Source organism: Antedon bifida, chromosome 9 (assembly GCF_963402885.1).
Source record: "Antedon bifida chromosome 9, ecAntBifi1.1, whole genome shotgun sequence".
Lineage (NCBI taxonomy): Eukaryota > Metazoa > Echinodermata > Crinoidea > Comatulida > Antedonidae > Antedon > Antedon bifida.
This window is the reverse complement of record NC_136234.1, coordinates 12,378,676-12,402,420: the sequence shown is the minus strand read 5'-3', so window position 1 is coordinate 12,402,420 and position 23,745 is coordinate 12,378,676. Positions and strand designations below refer to the sequence as shown.

Here is a 23,745-nt window from a genome sequence, read left to right as displayed (position 1 = left end):
AGAAAGTGTCCCCTTAAAAAGGGTTTTACCTGAATACCTGGTTGCCAAATGGAGGGGTTCTACTCAATATAAACATTCACCATTTAAACATTAATTATAAACATAATTACAATACATGCTTTTTATATTCATTCAAGCTTAAAACAATAATATGAAAACTATTGCATAAAAACTAACAATACATTGGCAACACACACACATACATAACACATCCTTGCCTAAATATCCAATAAAACTAACAAATAAATACATTAAATTATTATAATAAAACATTTGTTTTTCCAGACCCTTTGAAAATTAGTTGCACTGACGCACTAAAAAAAACTATGAATTCCTAAATACTATAAACACTATTTTACCATTCTATAGTTTTTCTATTGTGTTTATCAGACCATTAAAAAAGTAATACTGACTGGTGCATTAAAATGAGAAAATATAAATTATTATTAAATACACTATTTTACTATTCTGTAGGATTTTTCTGTTTATCAGACAATTAAAACAAAAACTAAATTGACAAAATATATTTTAATAATATTTTAAACATTATTTTACTATAGTCTTTTTGTTCCTAAAATTGGAAAATATTTAACTTTCTAATAAATACAAACACTATTTTACTATAGTCTTTTGCTGTGTTTATCAGACCATTTAATAATAGTTTTACTCGCACTATAAAATGACTATAAACACTATTTTACTACTCTATAGTCTTTTTATTGTGTAACCATGGAAATATATTTTTCCACTTGCACACTGAAATGAGAAAATATATCAATTCTTAATAAATATAAACACTATTTTTCATTTGTTTTCAAACATTATCTTTAAACCATAATACAATTTACACACATAATGCTATTTAACTGATTATGAAATATGTAACAACATTTGCTACTAACTGCATGCTATAGTTAATGATATATGTGTGTGCTTTCAGTGTATATATTTACCATTGCATTCTCTTTTTTTATATTTTTATATCTCTCCTGCTATTTTCCTGCTACTGGACAATGTCTTAATAACGTGAGTGTACATAAATGTATATCTATGAAATAGTACTTAGATATATAATATAATTCTCTGTTAATTTATATAATATACTTTAGATGCAATTATGTAATTTATAAAGAAAATAATATAATTGTATTTGTATATCTAATATAGCTAGATAATATACTTTTTTTCTATTTAGAACAGTTTGCAAATCTACTTTATTCCTCTGGAATGCTCATAAATATATTCAATTTACTTTGTAAAAAGTCATATTTATATTTAGATATTGCATATATTTTTTGAAAACAATAAAATTATGAACAAAAACTTTTAAAATAAAGGTAAAATCTATAATTTTGTGCCTGATTATTTAAATGATATTATATTATTTTTTTTTACGATAAGGAGTTGAGTAGGATTAGGCATTGGTGTGCCAAACTCTTGATCAATTTTAAAAGTTACTGTAGGTACAGATTAAATTGCATGCATGCATTTATGCAGTGTCATTTTAACATTAATACCAAGTATAACTGGTTAGCTTTCGTTTTGGGATGGTAGACAGAGGAGATGGTGATTTAACAGACCATGATAGTTGTGGATAGTTGTCATGGTCCGTTGATTTACATTCTCGTTTGTCTACTGTCTCCAAAAAAAGCTTACTATTGGTAATACGTTTTTGAGTAGAAGTCATAATGTTGTTGATAGTACTGTTTATATGGATAATACTGTAGCAATAATACATGCCTATTCTTTGTTGCGTAGATCATTCAGTGAGCGTGAAAGGCTAGAGGACGCTGTCAAGCCTAGATCTTTAAGATTCACGTTTAGTATGAAAACAACCAGTTCAAAAGACCCAGAACAGATTATGATGGAAATTCAACGAGTTCTTGAACATTTGAATATCGACTTTGAACAACGAGAGAAATTTCTTGTGTTCTGCGTTAATGGCGATGGTTCGAGTGAGAACCTTATCCAATGGGAAATGGAGGTGTGTAAACTGCCTCGGTTATCTCTCAACGGTGTACGTTTCAAGCGGATATCGGGGACGTCTATTGCGTTTAAAAACATTGCATCAAAAATATCAAATGAACTGTGCTTGTAAAGTTGTTGCAATTACCAGTTGTATGTATGTATGTATGTATGGACGGTGGTTATAGTTACCTGTGGATACCCAACTGATAAACTGATGTTATAGTCAGTTTGGATGTGTGATCTATCAACGATAACAGTCAAGCGGGATGGCTTCCAATCAAGAAGACCAGCCAACTAAGAAGAGCTAATCTGACGAATCCAAATGAAGAAATAAGTTTTAATAGTATTGACACCCTAATATGATATCTCCTATACAAATAGTCTTATATGTCATTTTTGTACTTTTTTTTTGTATAATTTTCTTGTTTGTCGCCCTCTATTTTGCATTAGTGTTTCATGAGTATCGGTAATTATCTCGCATATATGTGTAAGATACTTTTTTATAAAGGATGTGGTGATTGGATGGTTCTTAAACAGATTGTCCAATCCAAGCCAAGTATCAATTCCAAAACAGAAGTTTTGACACGTCGATTGATATACTCTAATCTGCTACCATTTTTAAATAAACAGTTCCTTAATTTTAGTTCTGTTTGGATATGGTGGAAATGGACAATGCTAACTATTTGCAATATGTAAATATATAATAAAACATGATTAGCAAGCTACCTTGAGATTAAACAAAATCATTTTTTTTTTATTCAAATCAGCAGAATTAAAATTACGGTTAAATTTCTGTTTTGTAAAATGCATGGAAGCGAGAGAAAATGTATCGATCACTAAACTTAATGAGGTAATTACAACAGATGGGTTTAGTTTTAATTTTATAAGAAAATATTATGAATTTTTATTTCTGTGTGTCACTCTCTACCACATAAATAACTGATATGTCCATATATAGCCATAATATTCCCATAGTCATACAGTAATATGCTCGTGTGTAGTATTAATACATACATTCATGCCATAATATAGTCACACACATATAAAGTTATGATATACCCATATAAAGTCATGATATAACCATATTAAGTCATTATAAAGACTTTATTGCCTTATATGGACATATCAATTTTTTCAAAGAAAAAGCTACAGAGTTTAATTGATTTCAATTATAATGAGTACAAACATATCTGAAGATTTCAACAAGCTTCTTTACACCCAACGTGAAAGCTCGTATATAAAATCATTTATTTAAAATGCACAGGTTTTTAGTTTCACAAAATTCATTGTAGTACTGACCATGATGTTAAGGTTCCATTGAATGGCATCTACATTTTAGTCTATGGGGATTGAAATACAGTCTACATTTGATTGAAAATAAGTACTGTTCTTCTGGTCCCTGGTAGGAGTTGCAAAACACAATGTTTATCTACTAATAATACCAACATGTTTACAAATTTGACCTGTATAGAAAAACAACACAGAGCAACTGCTGTTGTCACTTAACATTGGTTACTTTGAAGGTGTGACTTGTACATATGTAAATTTACATATTATGTAAATTTTCCAGGTTTCACTATTACAAGTTCATCATGTATTAGTGTAATTGATGCAAATTCACTTGTACAGGTTTTAATGGTACAGGGGTACAGATTTCACTAGTTTGGTATGTAATTTGACAGTATGTCACTGGCATTGATGACACTTTTATGCAAATGAGATTTGTATAAGTGGCATATGGAACTGATGCAGTTTGTCATCATTTGCATGTTATTCCAACTGTTGTTACTGTCAATGCATTTCAACAAGATCACTTGCACATAGATGTCACTTGTATATAAGTGGCATTTGTGACTGACATGTGATTACATTTGTAAAAGTAGCATTTGTGACTGTGACCAGATTGTCACTTACATGCAACTGGCATTTTGTTACATGTGTTCAAATGTGACTTGTACAAATAACACATGTAACTGAAACAATTTGTGAGTTTATCAGATGTCAGTTGTCACAAATAACATTGACATGAAACTAGGAATGAATATCAATACAGTGTATTGTACACATGTCAACTGTACATCTGCAACTTAAGTAGCTGTCACCTGTACAGGTGCAACTTAAGTAGCTGTCACCTGTACAGGTGCAACTTAAGTAGCTGTCACCTGTACAGATGCCACTTGAGTAGCTGTCACCTGAACAGGCACAACTCGTACACCTATACTGGTTCAACTTTAACACCTTTACAGTTGCAACTTGAACAGCTGCACTGGTGCAACTTGAACATCTGTCAACTATACAGGTGCAACTCAAATAGCTGCTCTGGTGCAACTTGGACACCTGTCACCTGTACAGTTGCAACTTGAACACCTGTCACCTGTACAGTTGCAACTTGAACACCTGTCACCTGTACAGGTGTAACTTGAACACCTGTCACCTGTACAGGTGCAACTCAAATAGCTGCACTGGTGCAACTTGAACACCTGTCACCTGTACAGGTGTAACTTGAACACCTGTCACCTGTACAGGTGCAACTCAAACAGCTGCACTGGTGCAACTTGAACACCTGTCACCTGTACAGGTGCAACTCAAATAGCTGCACAGGTGCAACTTAAACACCTGTCACCTGTACAGGTGCAGCTCAAACACCAGTCACCTGTGAAACCCATTGCCTTACAATCCATGTTGTATGAACAATTTCTGTGTTTTAAATTATAAACTTCAGTTGGGCTTATGTATCTAACAAAGTTATTTATTTGTTGAAAGTATAGACTAATATATATTTTAAGCTTGTTCTATTAGCAAATCATTGGTGGAGTTTCCCGATTAAAAATTGACTGTTAATCAAACTGCAATATTTTAGTTTTGCTATATTCCAATGAGAAATAAGAGTAAATGATATGATGCTACTCAGATATGGGGTTCTAATAAATTTCTTTTTAATTGGTGTATGTGTATTAAAGGGCTGTGTTTAGGCTTAAACTATCCCATGTTTTACGAAAACAACAATACACTTTTCTATTCCAAAATTAGATGGTTTCCCCGAGTAAAAATCCCTTTAATGTAATCCAAAATTTCTTGCCAGCAAATAATAACACTTTTTTTTCAGGTAAGGTTTTGTTATTTGAATAATGTGGTATAGAATAATTGCATTATTTATTAGTTTTAAATCCTGAACAAGTGTTAATAAATTTTGGCAAAGATTAGTTTAAAGGGTTTAAAATAGATTGGCGATTTGGAAACCATAGTTAATTCCTTAATGAAATAATGCACTTATTATATTTTATTTAGGCAATATTAAGTTTAAATATATAAAATTAATAAATTAGTCTTTTTAACTTGTTTTATGCTGTTGGTGGTACCCAAATACTTGTCTGTCTGTCTCCCTACCTACCACACAATTGTTTTATTTGTAAGTGAGTGGACCAAGTTATGTTAATACTTATTGCATTAACTGTATATTACAAATACATGCTTGTGTTTGCGTGTGTGTACGTACGTAGTGTGAACTTTACGTCCGTTCGCCTCGGCCATTTTCTTATTTCTAATTAGTATTTTTTATCAGGGATTAGGAAATAGTAGAACAGTGTTCCTGCTTGTGACAAACAAAAATCATATATATTGCTGTTTTTTTGTTTTGTTTTTAAGGGAAGGTAAACAATATGTACATACAGTCCGCTTTATTAAGAATTTACTGCTAAAACATGTATATTTACATCATAGTCAAAATAATGTACTGTGAGTTGAAGTCTACTATTATTTTATTTGTGTTATTTTTAAAAAAATGAATCACAATTGTCCAAAACCTCCCCACCCGTTAGAAACCGTGTCAATATATGCAGTTACTGCAGTTATATTTGAAAGTTTAATAGCTAATCACAATACATTTATACATGATATAGTGGGATCTTAACTGAATTATAAGATACCAGGTAATCTTACTACTGCAGTAACTGTAGAACAATTACTGCAGTAACTGCAGTAAATGGCACGGTTACCTAAAGATGTTGATATATTAATGACCAGTTAGTGTACTGGTATATCTATTACTTTGTGACATTAGGGTTTATCACAGTCGTAGTAAATGAATATATGTGTAAAATACGCATTTTGCACATCCAATTGTTTTTGGATCAGCCATGGTGCGCCGTTGGCGTCAAACAACAGTTAATGCACCCAGGTTTTTTGTTTTACCACTGAAGAACAGTAATGAGGGAACGATTTATTAGTTACTTTATCGTTCTTAATTAAACCTATTCTCAGTAATATTTATCACTTTTTTATCCTTTTATTTTGTTCTTATATTATTTCGTTAGAAAAAAAAGTAATTATTGCATTCACTAAATTTAAAATTTTATTTTTTCAATTGCACATCACTGTTCGAATAATGATTTTAGGAAATTGCTTTATAGCGCCCTCTGTCGTCACAGCTGAGCGTGGCTGATCCGAAACCAATATTGTAGTTTGTCTTTTGCCAAAGACAAAACACCAATGAAAAGTAACGTTTTACTATGTACCATGGTCGATTTTAATTACAAATATTAATAATATAATTTGCACTGTTTGTGCATTTTCTACATGCATGAACTGTATCATTATTAACATGGGTGATTATAATGTAAGAACCGTGCGAACCATGCCTCGTGCAGCAACACAAATCTGCGGTTGCTTCCAAACATTGTAATTGTGCTAAAAAAGGCACTCTGTTTTAGATATACTAGTGTCCGAAGGATCAGATTAAAGAAGACAAAATATACCACATTTAAAATATTGTTTTATTACATTGTTTAAATGTCAACAATGTCTATTAAAACAGTTCACCATTGTCTAGATACAGTTTGCGAATGTAATTTGGCCAATCACAAGCGAGGAGTCATATGAACTGTTGTTTGTGATTAGTCAAATTGTAATGAGTCACAGTGCGGCAAAACTTCTGACCAATTAGAAACTTGTATTGTGCGTCGTCCTTCAAACTAACGTTTGGTTCCAACTTGGACGCAACGCAAGGACGTATGTTACGTCGCACAGTAATAATCGTCGCACGCTGTAAGTAATTTGACCAATCAATACACGTTGGTTCATCCGAACTGTATTTGTGATTGGTAAACTCACTTGCGCCTATGTCGTTACAAACCAAGCTTAAAGCATGCACCCGTACCGCGTCTAAAATATGTCCGTAAATAAATCTGAAAACTTAATCGTTGAGTAATTCCCCTGCGATTCAGTTATAGATCAATTATGCGGTGATACCATTAAAGGGTTTTTTTAAACTCCGAAAGTAAAACGAACGTGATTTCCGAATTTCCGAGTAGAAACCGAAAGCTTACAAATCAAACGAAACAAAACAGGATGTTGTTCGCACCTACGTATATTATCTTATTTTTATAACCGAGATATTATGAAGGCGTTCAAAAGATGAATTTCCTTAGCGATCGTAACAGTCGAAGTACCCTCTCACACCGCACATACATACAAACTGGTCGACTCTAGCGAATGAATATACAGTAGTGGTGCGGTTAACACCGTGGAAAAAGCTATACTTTGCGAGGTGCTGATAATCGTAGATAAGTCTGGATAATTGCATACTGTAGGTAGGTAGGTGAACGCCTAATACCAGTTTTGCCCTACTTTTAAAGGTCATATAGGGTATTCTTCCTATTGTTTAGGCCCCTTGCAACAACCAGTAATGGTATATTCGCATGAACAAATACCCAATTCACTAATTTATACGACTTGGCTGACCACGAAAGTTTATTGTAAACGAATACCTGTCAAACTATAATACATATCGATATCGCTATGTAACCTGTACCATTTTAATCCACCTGTGGTTGGTATTAATATTGGCTTTAATATTTAACGAGGGAATTCAGGGCCGCCCAGATTGCACTGACGTACGTACAAAATATCTCGCAATCATTTCTTGTGGTACTTCCGTGAAGAGTCGCACCTATCCTTCCTGTTAAGCGTTTATTTATGGTTGTTGACGTTTTATGTTCAGTTTTTTGCGCTTTAGAATATTGGTAAGTACTGTAATACTATTTTTGTTCATTTTTTGGTTTATTGTTAATGTTAGACGGCGAAGTTACAATAAATTGTCTTGTTGAATTTACTTTTATATAATAAAATATATAAAAGTATATAGGCCTAAAGGATTGAAATAATGTGATGGATTTTTTTTGAAAGGTGCGGTAAAATAATTATGCTGTAGAATTGTGTTTTTCAAATTATGCCAGATTATGCCAGATTTTCTAAAATTGTGTTTTTCAAATTATGCCAGATTTTCTAAAATTATGCCTAGAATAAATTCTAGATGCTAGATGGGTCAAAATTATGCAAGATAGAATAATTAAGCCAGATTTGGCCACTATGTAAGTGGAGTGCCTTAGGGTCAGAATTTTGGCTACTACAGTGATTTCTCGAGTCTAGATGCCCAAGTGAAATCATGTGCAAAATTTGAAAACGTTGTCATCCGTGTAACGATTCTGGCCTTTTTCTCCCTTAAAGTGGAGCTACACTCAGACTTTCTCAGCTTATATTATGTTTAAGTATGTTTAATTGAAAGTGATTACATACAAAAAACAGGGAAGATATGGCAATATTTTCCAAAAACTAATTTCTAAAAAATCGGTCAGAAAATAGTGTTTTTTACTACATTACACTTTTTCAGTAACTTAGGGGTTATTAGTTTACAATACGTCGCAAAACGCGTTACACTTAGCGACTGACGCGTTTTAGTCGCCGGTGAACGCGTTGGTGAAATGTCTCCTCTTTGTTTGGTAAATTATGTGTTGGAAAATGGCAAATCAATTTTATACCAGGGAGTTGTAAAATAATTTTTACAACTCCCTGTTTATACACACAATTAATAATACGATTTGTTTAGGCCCAAGTAATATTTCCGATAAAAATGTCAGCATAACTTACACGAAACATCATGATTTGCACTGTACAACAACAGCATAATAATCTTAATCAAATTGCTTATTAATTTTAAGCTAGGCCTAGCTAAATCGTCTGCTCAGCCTAGCTAGCTAGGCTTGAATTCATGTCTAGGTAGGACTGTAGTCATGGGTTCGAAAATGCTTGGTCGTTTCGTCCCATTTATCGTTCCTGTGTTTTCTCGCACATTAAGAATTGTGAAACACAAAATTCTCTACAAAACAAGACTGGTATTGCTCAGAATAGTAAAGAATAGTAACGGATGTGGAAGCTTATGTCTGACTGAAAAGCAACTATTCAGGCACCCTATCATGGCCCATGGGTAGGCCGAGATTGGGTGCCAGAACAAACTTCACTGCTGTAAGGCTATCAGGCAGCCAGCTAGAGGCCAAGCAGCATCGTTACATACCTAGACTCTAGTAGGCCTAGGCCTAGCTTTATTGAATATATAGCCACGTCTTTCTCAAATCTCGTTAAATTTGACATTTTAGTAATAATCTCATAATCACTTATTACACTGTGAAACATGATAGGGTCACATCCAGAATGTTTTAATATACTTTTCGCCCGTCAAAAATAACATCGCGACAATAACAGATCGCCAGCTGCAGTGTGAAAAATGTCGTGAGAAATGTCACGTGATCATACTCCCTAGCAAAGTAAAAAACCCAATTGGACCCAACGGGGAAAGTATCTATTTACGCGAAATTGCGCAATGTATACGCAATAACAATACCAGAAATAAAAAGATCTGGAAAAATTACATATAAAAACATTTTACATTTTTTTTTTAGTGAAGAAATTAATTTTTTAGGAATATTCAAATATACCCCCCTTTTGCATGTAAAAGAATAGGAAATTACAAGGTATCCCCCCAAAGCGCAAAAAGGCGTGATTTTCAAGAAAATCATACTCATTGAAAAAATTTTCAAAAAAATATGAAGTATGAGGGATTATATTTTTAAAGAATAGTTGAAATGTATGAAAAATAGCAATTTTCTGGGTGGAGCTCCACTTTAAAGCATCCTACTACCTCAATAGATCTGGTCACACCTGTGCCTGTTTTTACGTTTACTGTAATGATTGGACCTTAAATACCAAGCAATGAGTTACCGTATCGTTTCTCACCGTGTTTGATGCTGTGTCGTCGAGTTTGTGGTTGCACAAACTCCACACATTTTTGCTTGGTACTATACAAAATATAAATTTTGCCTACTACTTGATATTGCTAATTTTGTTTAACATACATTCCAAACAGGTCTTGTCACTTTTTCAAGTGGTAAGTCTTTAGTAGGTATAAGTGGTGGGGCCCGTTTGGCTTTCCATCGATGAGGGTTGTTAATCCCCCTAGGCATATTTATAAATAACATTGTATTGATTGATACATTGATTGATAATTACCTTTATTCAATTGTGTGTGTTTTTTTTTCATAGATTTCAAGATGGCAACTCGTTCTGTTCTTATCACGGGATGTTCATCAGGCATAGGCCTCACGACAGCCCTGCACTTAGCCACCTTGCCTGAACCAAAATTCAAGGTATTAAATGTACAGTTATTGTTAAAGGCATTAAACACACAAACATTAACCACATTCAGAACGCGAATACACAGCTCTGTAACTGCACTGACCTGTTATTAATACTACCTGTTTAAATATACTTATATGATGACAATGCATTCTGTTACGGGTCTCTGAACTTTCTTTTAGTGTCAGCTTTTGGATAGAGTTTAATTGTTAAGGAAAAAATAATTTATCTAGCCGACGTCACAGAATATTAGTAGGTCCGGTAGAATATATTATAACAAATAACATTTTACCTCTTCAAGGTGAAATATTGTAAATTCCACTTGAGTAAAATTTAATTCAGGTCAAGTAGAATTCATGTTACTTATATAGAATACATCATACAATCAATTTTACTTAACTATAATGCATTTTACTTAAGTAATACTGTACTGTGCAAAGTTAACTTAACTGAAATGCATTTTACTTAAGTAATACTGTACTGTACAAAGTCAACTTAACTGAAATGCATTTTACTTAAGTAATACTGTACTGTACAAAGTCAACTTAACTGAAATGCATTTTACTTAAATACATCCCATTTTCTTTTCTGAAATTCATTTTACTTACGTTTAAGTACTTAAGTAAAATGGTGTACATTCTACTTAAGTAAAATTCAATCCAACCTATTTTACTTATGTTGAATACACTCCACATAAGTAACATCTGTTTTGACTTACCAGAATGCATTTTACTTAATGTAAGTACTTAAGTGAAATATTGTACATTCTACTTTAGTAAAATTCAATTATGTTGAATACATTCCATTTAAGTTTATTTTGTTTTTATTTACTGTAAGTACTTAGTAAAATACTGTACATTTTACTTGTGTAAAATGTAAATAAAACTTAAATGAAACTAGTTTTACTTAACTAGAATGCAATTTAGTTATATTAACTATAATTATACTTAAGTTAGATTGATTTGTATTAAATGGTTTTAATTAATGACATTTTACTTGAGTACATTTCAGACGTATGCCTTGCAATGTACGTTCCAACTTCAATGTTCAAATTTAGAAAATTTCGAAAGTTACAGAAAAAGATAGACTTCATTTTACAAATACTTATGGCCTGTTGTAATTAGTGTACATTAGGCCTACTCATACATTAATAACCTAATAACGAATGTTTAAATATCGTTAAACATAAACAATTATTTTTACGCAGGTTTACGCAACTATGAGGAACATCTCCAAGAAAGCAGATCTTGAAATCAAGTCTGGTGACGCGTTGAACAAGACCCTGTTCATACGGGAACTGGATGTTTGCAAAGTATCTACATTTGAACCAGTTGTAGATGAAATCGTCAAGGTAGAGGGAACGATCGATATAGTTAGTGAGTTATTCGTTATTACTATACAAAACACCTAACAATTCGTTATGGTTGTTTTTCAGGGGTCTCTTCTGAAAAGTTTTTACGTAATAATTACTGTAATTATTCCTTATCAACACAACTTACTGTGTCTAATTAAACTTAAATCATTTCAATTTTTTTAATTTTTAAAGTTCGTATTATTGTATCGATTGCTTCCACCCATCCCAATGTTGTCCGAGTCCCAGTCCCTAGATTACACCTCACTCTCCCTTCAACTATCGGCTTGCTACCTATGTCTTACAATTAACCTCTGCATAACTCTCATTTACCATTATATAAAAATATCTTCTTTATTCAGCTTGACCTATTTATTGTTAAATAACTTCCTTAGCACACCATAGATAGACGCCACTAGTAGGTCGTTATTAGAATAACAATGCTAAAAAACGCGGTGTCCCAAAGGATATTGGTTCCTATTCCAGATCCAGGATTCACTTTTATTTTATGCCTTCCATTATAGTTTGTGAGCTGTGTGCTGTTCTTAATTGGGCCTACAATTGTATTCCCAATAATTCAGGTTATTCAATTATAGAAGATACTTAATTTGTTTAGGTCTTAAATGTCTAAGCATACCCATGTACGTCATACACTGTATCGGGGGGCCAGTGCAAATCATTATAACATTGTGTCAGTCTGACCATGCACTAAACATATACGTAGCTGCAGTCGCGTGCGCAAATTTGAGTTAGTGTTTACCGACCGACCAACGAAAAAACGAAGATACGAGACTTTCCCTAAAATGGTGACAATGTACAATGCTGTCCAGGGAACCAGTATCGACATCGTGCACAGAATTAATAATATTAATATAACTATATATTAGATCATTTAGGTGCTACTGTATTAATACTATTTTATTCTATTATACTTTTTCCACCGCCGCCACCAGTTCACAACGCCGGTATCCCGTGCATTACGTTGCTGGAGTCCCTCTCCGAGGCGGCAATACGAAGTGTTTTTGATACTAATGTAATTGGTCCGATATTGCTTTCACAACTTATTATACCAATTATGCAAAAACAAAAATCAGGCCATTTGATCGCAATATCAAGCCAAGCTGGCTATATTGGTGAGTGGGCTAACTTTTACGTTTTTGGTTTTATTCCAATAATGAAGATTATCTTGTACGCATCTAAAAGGATTAGTGTATGTTACATCAACGTCAATTCAAATAATATACTGAACCGACATTTCATCCACTTTGATTATTTGTCTCGTGCCGTTCATGGCTTAAAATATAGACCTACATACATTTCCTAAACGTCCGTAGTCAAACTTTTGTTACGTAATATTTATGACAATCCAATACGAGACGGAGCTAGCAATATACGTACATACTGACTGCGCACCTTCTTTTGTTTGTGACGATACCGTAACTGAAAACAATGTTGTAGGCCAATGTACAAAACTTGAAACGACCAATTCAGTTGAACTAAAGTAGTTTTATCATTTTAGGGATGCCATACCACGACATTTATTCTGCAAGTAAATTTGGAATGGAAGGTTTTGCCGAGTGTCAGGCTGCTGTTCTGGGCCTCGATAATGTTCAGTGAGTTTTTAATGTTGTTGTGTGTATCCGTATAAGATCAAATGTTAAACAAACGATTTGTTTAACGTTCCCTCCGTCATAACGTGCTGCATGACTCTTTAACTATTTGTTATTTTCATATTTTTTAAAGAAACATTTTCAATTTATAATCAAAATTGCAATCATTTAGTCCAATGATCGTTATTTTTAATTTGCCTATCTATAACCAGCGAACCAAAAGAGAATGATGGTCAAATATCACCCATTACAAAGTGTCGAAAAATAACTCATAATCAAAACAAAATCTATATACCGGACGTGAAACTAACATTTTATTTTATTATTATATATTTATAAATTCTCGAGTCTATGCTTGTTATATGATTGACGTAACAATTACGTCATCAGGATTTAGCCTTGTGTCTTTATACAAAAGTAATGATTTCTATAGTATTTTTTTCTGTTTAGTTTTAGTATAATTGAGCCCGGTCCAGTCCTGACGGACCTCTCAAAGAAGGTAGCCGCCGAATACCGAATAGCGATCGCCTCCGGCAAAATTGACGACGCAACCAAACAACGCTTCACAGGTTACCTGACGTCAATAACGGCCCGGTTTCACGAAGTTGTACAACCGGCTGAAGACGTAACTAACGTTATTCTAAAGGCCATCACGGACGAGAAACCTCACATGAGGTACCAGACTAGTAAATATCAAGAGTCAATTGCTACTCAAAAGTTTGTTGATATCACCGGGGACTCTACATTAAATTTAATGGCAAAACATTTTAAAAGCTAGATTAATATATAAATAAAGAATGGCGGAGACTTTGTTTAATATTGGAGAATTCGAGTCATTTAACAAATACCTGCCATCGACTATCAATAACTTTGTTTTCTTTGATAATATCGTTTTTAATGTAAATATTGTAATTATTATGTTAGTATTTCTATTAGGCGAATTATGAGTTACTGCCCAAAGGCTTGCTCAGCCATTCCAAAATCCCCATTACGAGAAAGGTCCCAATGGTCCCGTTCAGGTTTATTTACCTGTCTAAGTTAGTTATTGGAATTAGGCGGGTAGGAACCAAATTACCCGGGTAATAACTCTGAGCAGGCCCATAATGTGTTTGTAGTTTAATTATTTCCTTTATCATCAGATATGTCCAACGAAATGCGTAATTATATAGTCTTCAAGTATTGTGGAATAAAGTTCACTAATGAATGCCGTCTATTGAATAGCAACTGAAACATTACTGAGTTTATTTTGTATACTGTACTTGGTATCGTTTACACTAAAATCTGTAGTCGGTCAGTCTAGTTTACTTAAAGCCCTTTTGTACCGTAAAGTATTATGTATATTAGTTCTATAGAAATACATGATATTATTATTTTGGTCTATCGAGTTTAGATTGAATACAAACTGTAACGAATGTAACACAAATTGTAACGAACGTAACTTATATTTTAACGAACGTAACTTATATTTTAACGAACGTAACACAAACTGTAACGAACGTAACACAAACTGTAACGAACGTAACACAAACTGTAACGAACGTAACACAAATTGTAACGAACGTAACTTAAAGATGTATTGTCCCTTGAAACACAAAAAAATGAAGGTCAAAATATTCTAAATTTAAATTGGCCATATCAAAGTAATATTAAAGTTATTCACTTTAAGTCGAAAATTCGAGCCAAAAGCAACAAGTTTACGTAATTAACAGGTAAATTAGTTTGATTACATTTCGTCTGGAAAATCGTCGCGAGCGAAAGTAAACAAAGATTTCAAACCACGAGTACGCATTATGCATATGCTAGAATTCAGATTGTTTACAACTCGTCACGGTTGAGAAGGTATTTTCACACAGATCGTGAGGAAGTTTTATGATTATGCATACAGAGTAGCCAAACAAGCGCGTTTCATTATGGGGTATGTTTTGATCGAAAACTTTGACTGGAAGTCAGAGTTATTTTTTTTAACAAAAAAATGTCTGTATTTCAGTTAAATGATTTTTTTTTCGACAAATTTTTGGTGATAGTTAATAACTATTATGATACTTCAAAATGACCCACCTTTTTTCGAAATCTGTTATTTTTTATTTTTTTGGAATTAGTCAAAGGGACAATACATCTTTAAATTGTAACGAACGTAACTTAAAGTGTAACGAACGTAATATAACAAAATGTAACAAATGTAACACAAACTGTAACGAACGTAACACAAATTGTAACGAACGTAACTTGAATTGTAACGAACGTAACTTAAGCGTGGTTCCCACTAGCGACGCAACGCAAGGACGTAACGCAACGCAAGTTAATTGACCAATCACAAGCGATGGCTTATTCGCTTGTGATTGCTAACTGTCTATAACTTCGCTTGTCATTGGTTAAAACGCTTGCGTTGCGTTTACGTCCTTGCGTTACGTTCTAGTGGGAACCAAGCTTAATATTGTAACGAACGTAATATAACAAAATTTAACAAACGTAACAAAAAAATGAAAAGGTTGAAATTTGGCCATCTTTCAAAAATATCCCTGTAGTATTTAGTACACAGGGACTTTTTTTTCAAAAAATAGCAACATTTTGACCTTCTTTTGGCCAAATATCGACATTTTTAAAAAAGCATATAGTATTGAAGTAACATGCGCAGAACTGATTATGTGCGTATACGCATGCCAATTTATGAACTAGTTACTAGTAGAGGGAAATTTTAGAAAAATTGCCATTTTCGACCCTTTTATTTTTTATCATAAATGGTTACTATAGCATATTAAACTTGCGCAGAGTCGAATATTGGGTTCTGCGCATGTCAATTATGCTATAGTAATCAGTTTTATCGAAAAATAAAAAGGTCGAAATTTGGCAATTTTTTGAAAAAATCCCTGTACTATATAGTACATGGAAATTTTCGAAAAAGGGCCATTTTTCGACCCTTTTATTTTTTGACATAAATGGTTACTATAGCATAATAAACATGCGCAGAGTCGAATATTGGGTTCTGCGCATGTCAAATATGCTATAGTAACCAGTTTTATCGAAAAATAAAAAGGTTGAAATTTGGCCATTTTTGGAAAAAATCCCTGTACTATAGTACAGTGACATTTTCGAAAAAGGGCCATTTTTAGACCCTTTTATTTTTTGACATAAATGGTTACTATAGCATAATAAACATGCGCAGAGTCGAATATTAGGTTCTGCGCATGTCGATTATGCTATAGTAACCTGTTCCATCGAAAAAAAATGTCTAAATTTGGCAATATTTTGAAAAAAAATCCCTGTACTAATAGTAAAGGAAAAATTTCGGAAAAAGGCCATTTTTCGAACCTTTTATTTTCTGACATAAATGGTTACTATAGCATAATAAACATGCGCAGAGTCGAATATTGGGTTCTGCGCATGTCAATTATGCTATAGTAACCAGTTTGATCGAAAAATAAAAAGGTTGAAATTTAGCCATTTTTGGAAAAAATCCCTGTACTATAGTACATGGAAAATTTCGAAAAAGGGCCATTTTTCGACCTTTTTATTTTTTGACATAAATGGTTACTATAGCATAATAAACATGCGCAGAGTCGAATATTGGGTTCTGAGCATGTCAATTATGCTATAGTAACCAGTTTTATCGAAAAATAAAAATGGTTGAAATTTGGCCATTTTTGGAAAAAATCCCTGTACTATATAGTACATGGAAAATTTCGAAAAAGGGCCATTTTTCGACCTTTTTATTTTTTTGACATAAATGGTTACTATAGCGCAATAAACATGCGCAGAGTCGAATATTGGGTTCTGCGCATGTCAATTATGCTATAGTAACCAGTTTTATCGAAAAATAAAAAGGCTGAAATTTGGCCATTTTTTGAAAAAATCTCTGTGCTATAGTACATGGAAAATTTCGAAAAAGGGCCATTTTTCGACCTTTTTATTTGTTGACATAAATGGTTACTATAGCATAATTAACATGCGCAGAGTCGAATATTGGGTTCTGCGCATGTCAATTATGCTATAGTAACCAGTTTTATCGAAAAATAAAAAGTTTGAAATTTGGCAATTTTTGGAAAAAATCCCTGTACTATAGTACATGGAAAATTTCGAAAAAGGGCAATTTTTCGACCTTTTTATTTTTTTACATAAATGGTTACTATAGCATATTAAACATGCGCAGATTCGAATATTGGGTTCTGCGCATGTCAATTATGCTATAGTAACCAGTTTTATCGAAAAATAAAAAGGTTGAAATTTGGCCATTTTTGGAAAAAATCACTGTACTATAGTACCGGGAAAATTTCGGAAAAGGGCCATTTTTCGACCCTTTTATTTTTTGATATAAATGGTTACTATAGCATAATAATTCTGCGCATGTCGATTATGCTATAAGAACCTCTTCCATTGAACAAAAAATTGTCTAAATTTGGCCATTTTTGGAAAAAAATCCCTGTACAGTAAAATTTTCGAAAAAGGGCCATTTTTCGACCCTTTTATTTTTTGACATAAATGGTTACTATAGCATAATAAACATGCGCAGAGTCGAATATTGGGTTCTGCGCATGTCAATTATGCTATAGTAACCAGTTTTATCGAAAAATAAAAAGTTTGAAATTTGGCCATTTTTGGAAAAAATCCCTGTACTATAGTACATAGAAAATTTCGAAAAAGGGCCATTTTTCGACCCTTTTATTTTTTTACATAAATGGTTACTATAGCATAATAAACATGCGCAGAGTCGAATATTGGGTTCTGCGCATGTCAATTATGCTATATTAACCAGTTTTATCGAAAATAAAAACGTTGAAATTTGGCCATTTTCGGAAAAAATCACTGTACTATAGTACATGGAAATTTTCGAAAAAGGGCAATTTTTCAACCCTTTTATTTTTTTACATAAATGGTTACTATAGCATATTAAACATGCGCAGAGTCGAATATTGGGTTCTGCGCATGTCAGGTATGCTATAGTAACCAGTTTTATCGAAAAATAAAAAGGTTGAAAATTGACCATTTTTGGAAAAAATCCCTGTACTATAGTACCGGGAAAATTTCGGAAAAGGGCCATTTTTCGACCCTTTTATTTTTTGACATAAATGGTTACTATAGCATAATAATTCTGCGCATGTCGATTATGCTATAAGAACCTCTTCCATTGAAAAAAAAATTGTCTAAATTTGGCCATTTTTGGAAAAAAATCCCTGTACTATAGTACAGTGAAATTTTCGAAAAAGGGCCATTTTTCGACCCTTTTATTTTTTGACATAAATGGTTACTATAGCATAATAAACATGCGCAGAGTCGAATATTGGGTTCTGCGCATGCCAATTATGCTATAGTAACCAGTTTTATCGAAAAATAAAAAGGTCGAAATTTGGCCATTTTTTGAAAAAAATCCCTGTACATGGAAATTTTCGAAAAAGGGCCATTTTTCAACCTTTTTATTTGTTGACATAAATGGTTACTATAGCATAATAAACATGCGCAGAGTCGAATATTGGGTTCTGCGCATGTCAATTATGCTATAGTAACCAGTTTTATCGAAAAATAAAAAGTTTGAAATTTGGCCATTTTTGGAAAAAATCCCTGTACTATAGTACCGGGAAAATTTCGGAAAAGGGCCATTTTTCGACTCTTTTTATTTTTTTGACATAAATGGTTACTATAGCATAATAAACATGCGCAGAGTCGAATATTGGGTTCTGCGCATGTCAATTATGCTATAGTAACCAGTTTTATCGAAAAATAAAAATGTTGAAATTTGGCCATTTTTGGAAAAAATCTCTGTACTATAGTACATGAAAAATTTCGAAAAAGGGCCATTTTTCGACCTTTTTATTTGTTGACATAAATGGTTACTATAGCATAATAAACATGCGCAAAGTCGAATATTGGGTTCTGCGCATGTCAATTATGCTATAGTAACCAGTTTTATAGAAAAATAAAAAGTTTGAAATTTGGCCATTTTTGGAAAAAATCCCTGTACTATAGTACATGGAAAATTTCGAAAATGGGCCATTTTTCGACCTTTTTATTTTTTGACATAAATGGTTACTATAGCATATTAAACATGCGCAGAGTCGAATATTGGGTTCTGCGCATGTCAATTATGCTATAGTAACCAGTTTTATCGAAAAATAAAAACGTTGAAATTTGGCCATTTTTGGAAAAAATCCCTGTACCAGGAAAAAAAGTAGTACCGGGAAAATTTCGGAAAAGGGCCATTTTTCGACCCTTTTATTTTTTGATATAAATGGTTACTATAGCATAATAATTCTGCGCGTGTCGATTATGCTATAAGAACCTCTTCCATTGAAAAAAAAATTGTCTAAATTTGGCCATTTTTGGAAAAAAATCCCTGTACTATAGTACAGTAAAATTTTCGAAAAAGGGCCATTTTTCGACCCTTTTATTTTTTGACATAAATGGTTACTATAGCATAATAAACATGCGCAGAGTCGAATATTGGGTTCTGCGCATGTCAATTATGCTATAGTAACCAGTTTTATCGAAAAATAAAAAGTTTGAAATTTGGCCATTTTTGGAAAAAATCCCTGTACTATAGTACATAGAAAATTTCGAAAAAGGGCCATTTTTCGACCCTTTTATTTTTTGACATAAATGGTTACTATAGCATATTAAACATGCGCAGAGTCGAATATTGGGTTCTGCGCATGTCAATTATGCTATAGTAACCAGTTTTATCGAAAACTAAAAAGTTTGAAATTTGGCCATTTTTGGAAAAAATCCCTGTACTATTATAGTACATGGAAATTTTCGAAAAAGGGCCATTTTTCGACCCTTTTATTTTTTTACATAAATGGTTACTATAGCATAATAAACATGCGCAGAGTCGAATATTGGGTTCTGCGCATGTCAATTATGCTATATTAACCAGTTTTATCGAAAATAAAAACGTTGAAATTTGGCCATTTTCGGAAAAAATCACTGTACTATAGTACATGGAAATTTTCGAAAAAGGGCAATTTTTCGACCCTTTTATTTTGTTACATAAATGGTTACTATAGCATATTAAACATGCGCAGAGTCGAATATTGGGTTCTGCGCATGTCAGGTATGCTATAGTAACCAGTTTTATCGAAAAATAAAAAGGTTGAAAATTGACCATTTTTGGAAAAAATCCCTGTACTATAGTACCGGGAAAATTTCGGAAAAGGGCCATTTTTCGACCCTTTTATTTTTTGACATAAATGGTTACTATAGCATAATAATTCTGCGCATGTCGATTATGCTATAAGAACCTCTTCCATTGAAAAAAAAATTGTCTAAATTTGGCCATTTTTGGAAAAAAATCCCTGTACTATAGTACAGTGAAATTTTCGAAAAAGGGCCATTTTTCGACCCTTTTATTTTTTGACATAAATGGTTACTATAGCATAATAAACATGCGCAGAGTCGAATATTGGGTTCTGCGCATGTCAATTATGCTATAGTAACCAGTTTTATCGAAAAATAAAAAGTTTGAAATTTGGCCATTTTTGGAAAAAATCCCTGTACTATAGTACATGGAAATTTTCGAAAAAGGGCCATTTTTCGACCCTTTTATTTTTTGACATAAATGGTTACTATAGCATAATAAACATGCGCAGAGTCGAATATTGGGTTCTGCGCATGTCAATTATGCTATATTAACCAGTTTTATCGAAAATAAAAACGTTGAAATTTGGCCATTTTCGGAAAAAGGCCATTTTTCGACCCTTTTATTTTTTTACATAAATGGTTACTATAGCATATTAAACATGCGCAGAGTCGAATATTGGGTTCTGCGCATGTCAGGTATGCTATAGTAACCAGTTTTATCGAAAAATAAAAAGGTTGAAAATTGACCATTTTTGGAAAAAATCCCTGTACTATAGTACCGGGAAAATTTCGGAAAAGGGCCATTTTTCGACCCTTTAATTTTTTGACATAAATGGTTACTATAGCATAATAATTCTGCGCATGTCGATTATGCTATAAGAACCTCTTCCATTGAAAAAAAAATTGTCTAAATTTGGTCATTTTTGGAAAAAATCCCTGTACTATAGTACAGTGAAATTTTCGAAAAAGGGCCATTTTTCGACATAAATGGTTACTATAGCATAATAAACATGCGCAGAGTCGAATATTCGAATAATAAGAACCTCTTCCATTGAAAAAAAAATTGTCTAAATTTGGCCATTTTTGGAAAAAAATCCCTGTACTATAGTACAGTGAAATTTTCGAAAAAGGGCCATTTTTCGACCCTTTTATTTTTTGACATAAATGGTTACTATAGCATAATAAACATGCGCAGAGTCGAATATTGGGTTCTGCGCATGTCAGGTATGCTATAGTAACCAGTTTTATCGGAAAATAAAAAGGTTGAAAATTGACCATTTTTGGAAAAAATCCCTGTACTATAGTACCGGGAAAATTTCGAAAAAGGGCCATTTTTCGACCCTTTTATTTTTTGACATAAATGGTTACTATAGCATATTAAACATGCGCAGTGTCGAATATTGGGTTCTGCGCATGCCAATTATGCTATAGTAACCAGTTTTATCGAAAAATAAAAAGGTTGAATTTTGGCCATTTTTGGAAAAAATCCCTGTACTATAGTACATGGAAATTTTCGAAAAAGGGCCATTTTTCGACCCTTTTATTTTTTTACATAAATGGTTACTATAGCATAATAAACATGCGCAGAGTCGAATATTGGATTTTGCGCATGTCAATTATGCTATATTAACCAGTTTTATCGAAAATAAAAACGTTGAAATTTGGCCATTTTCGGAAAAAATCACTGTACTATAGTACATGGAAATTTTCGAAAAAGGGCCCTGAATATTGGGTTCTGCGCATGTCATTTATGCTATAGTAACCAGTTTTATTGAAAAATAAAAAGGTCGAAATTTATTCATTTATTGAAAAAATCCATGTACAGGGAATTTTTCTGACATAAATGGTTACTATAACATAATAAATTTTTTATTTTTTAAAATGCATATAATATTGAGGTAACATATTTTATATATATATATATATATATATATATTTGAATATTATTATTATTATTTATATTAATATACTTATTTATAATCTATATACATTTAACAATTGATAAATATAAAACTATTGATATGCGGTTTTTAGATTTCCGTCCAATTTTAACTGTACGTTTTTCATACTTATATTTATATTCTATTATATAGAAGTTATAAAACTCTGTTGATTTTCCTCAAATTCGTTCTTCTTTGCTTTCTCAATTTGCAACCTTTGCTTTCTCAATTTGCAACCTCTCTTTTTCAATTTGCAACCTCTGCTTTTCAATTTCCAAACGCTCCTGTTGGACTCTTACTAGCTCTAGCTCGAAATTGATTTCAGATATCGTAGTAGACGCGGACGCCTTTGTAGATGGCTGCTGATATGTATTGGTGATGCATCCCATCACGTCTTCCCATGAAATTTCGCCAGTCCCATTTTCTGTTAATCAAAATATTTAGTCAATGATGGACGTTCTGGATGGACGGTATTATTATTTTATGGGTATAGTAATAGGACATTAATAAAACATTACCTTCATCATAAGTTGTTATGATGGATACATCTGTGCTCTTGATGTCACCATCGATGACATATATGGCGGCATCACCAATAGTGGCCAACACTTTCTGGCACTCTTCATCGAGAGGTGCAGGTACATCCCCTCCATCTGTCTTTACCGTTTCCATTCTGTGTAAAGCATCGCGTTTTTTTCTGGTAACTTCAACGAAAGTGACGACGAATAAGTAAAGTAATTAAACACAAATATTATTATGTTGTTATGTTGGTAGTGTTATATGTATTTAATCAAGAAGAAAAACCAATTTGATTATATGGCCATTTCAGATAAACATGTTGTCATGTCATAAACTTACAATATTTTAAACAATTTTGTCCAAAATGGTGGCCATTTTGAAATGACTGCCAACCCCCGCCACCCCCCTTGTGTATGGAAAAAATGGAGAAATACTTTTTGAATATAGCAAAAAAAATGCAACCTTGCAAAATATCCTAGACTATTAAGCCTATATAATAATAAGTAAATCCAAGACAAGAGACTAAACCTAACCTAGTACGTTGAGTTACAGTATTGCTTCTACTACTCCAGCTGTAAATTGATTTAATAATAAATAGTAATGATAAATTTGAAATTAAACGTTTAAATCATTTTTCCATCAAGATAATGCAACTGTTTACCTTAATTATAATCCGTTTATACTTTATAGGCCTAGCTTCCGTCGTCCACTGACAGCAGGGATGACACAATTTACAACTTTAGATGAAGTTTATAAGAAGTCTTTAACAGGATCAATCCTACCGAATGCTCCACTTTCGGCATCGAAGATTGATGATCCAAGA

General features: G+C 32.8%; 2 protein-coding genes and 1 long non-coding RNA gene across 11 annotated transcripts in view; all 3 read left to right on the top strand.

The window, feature by feature from the left end:
* LOC144852146 (MAP/microtubule affinity-regulating kinase 3-like) overlaps positions 1–6,721 on the top strand; it is a 65,488-nt gene extending 58,767 nt beyond the window's left edge. For 5 of the 7 annotated variants that reach the window (XM_078709889.1, XM_078709886.1, XM_078709891.1 and 2 more), the window contains 2 exons: positions 1,768–4,108; positions 4,268–6,721. In XM_078709889.1, coding sequence (XP_078566015.1) covers positions 1,768–2,098 — 331 coding nt within the window. In that variant the 3' untranslated portion in view covers positions 2,099–4,108; positions 4,268–6,721. The remainder of the gene's footprint in view (positions 1–1,767; positions 4,109–4,267) is intronic. The other 2 variants (XM_078709888.1, XM_078709887.1) reach the window with 2 other exon arrangements.
* Positions 6,722–7,533: 812 nt separating this feature from the next.
* On the top strand, positions 7,534–14,705 carry LOC144852163 (retinol dehydrogenase 8-like). 3 transcript variants are annotated; one of them, XM_078709913.1, is made up of 6 exons: positions 7,534–7,556; positions 10,342–10,445; positions 11,642–11,810; positions 12,739–12,918; positions 13,305–13,398; positions 13,846–14,705. In XM_078709913.1, exons 2-6 carry the CDS (start codon positions 10,350–10,352, stop codon positions 14,171–14,173), a joined length of 867 nt encoding a protein of 288 aa, XP_078566039.1. In that variant the 5' UTR covers positions 7,534–7,556; positions 10,342–10,349; the 3' UTR covers positions 14,174–14,705. The 3 variants fall into 3 exon arrangements, with proteins under 3 accessions (XP_078566039.1, XP_078566037.1, XP_078566038.1); XM_078709911.1 differs by lacking the exon at positions 7,534–7,556 and adding an exon at positions 7,800–7,988; XM_078709912.1 differs by lacking the exon at positions 7,534–7,556 and adding an exon at positions 10,163–10,186.
* Positions 14,706–15,205: 500 nt separating this feature from the next.
* LOC144852179 (uncharacterized) overlaps positions 15,206–23,745 on the top strand; it is a 73,296-nt gene continuing 64,756 nt past the window's right edge. Inside the window, exon 1 of the long non-coding RNA XR_013614273.1 lies at positions 15,206–15,297. This is a non-coding gene — a long non-coding RNA (uncharacterized LOC144852179). The remainder of the gene's footprint in view (positions 15,298–23,745) is intronic.

Bases quoted from the DNA above. Each gene is read 5' to 3' on its own strand.
- LOC144852163 (XM_078709913.1), top strand. From the start codon at position 10,350: ATGGCAACTCGTTCTGTTCTTATCACGGGATGTTCATCAGGCATAGGC. The intron at 10,446-11,641 runs GTATTAAATGTA...ATTTTTACGCAG, and splicing joins TGCCTGAACCAAAATTCAAG to GTTTACGCAACTATGAGGAA. The intron at 13,399-13,845 runs GTGAGTTTTTAA...TTTTCTGTTTAG, and splicing joins CTGGGCCTCGATAATGTTCA to TTTTAGTATAATTGAGCCCG.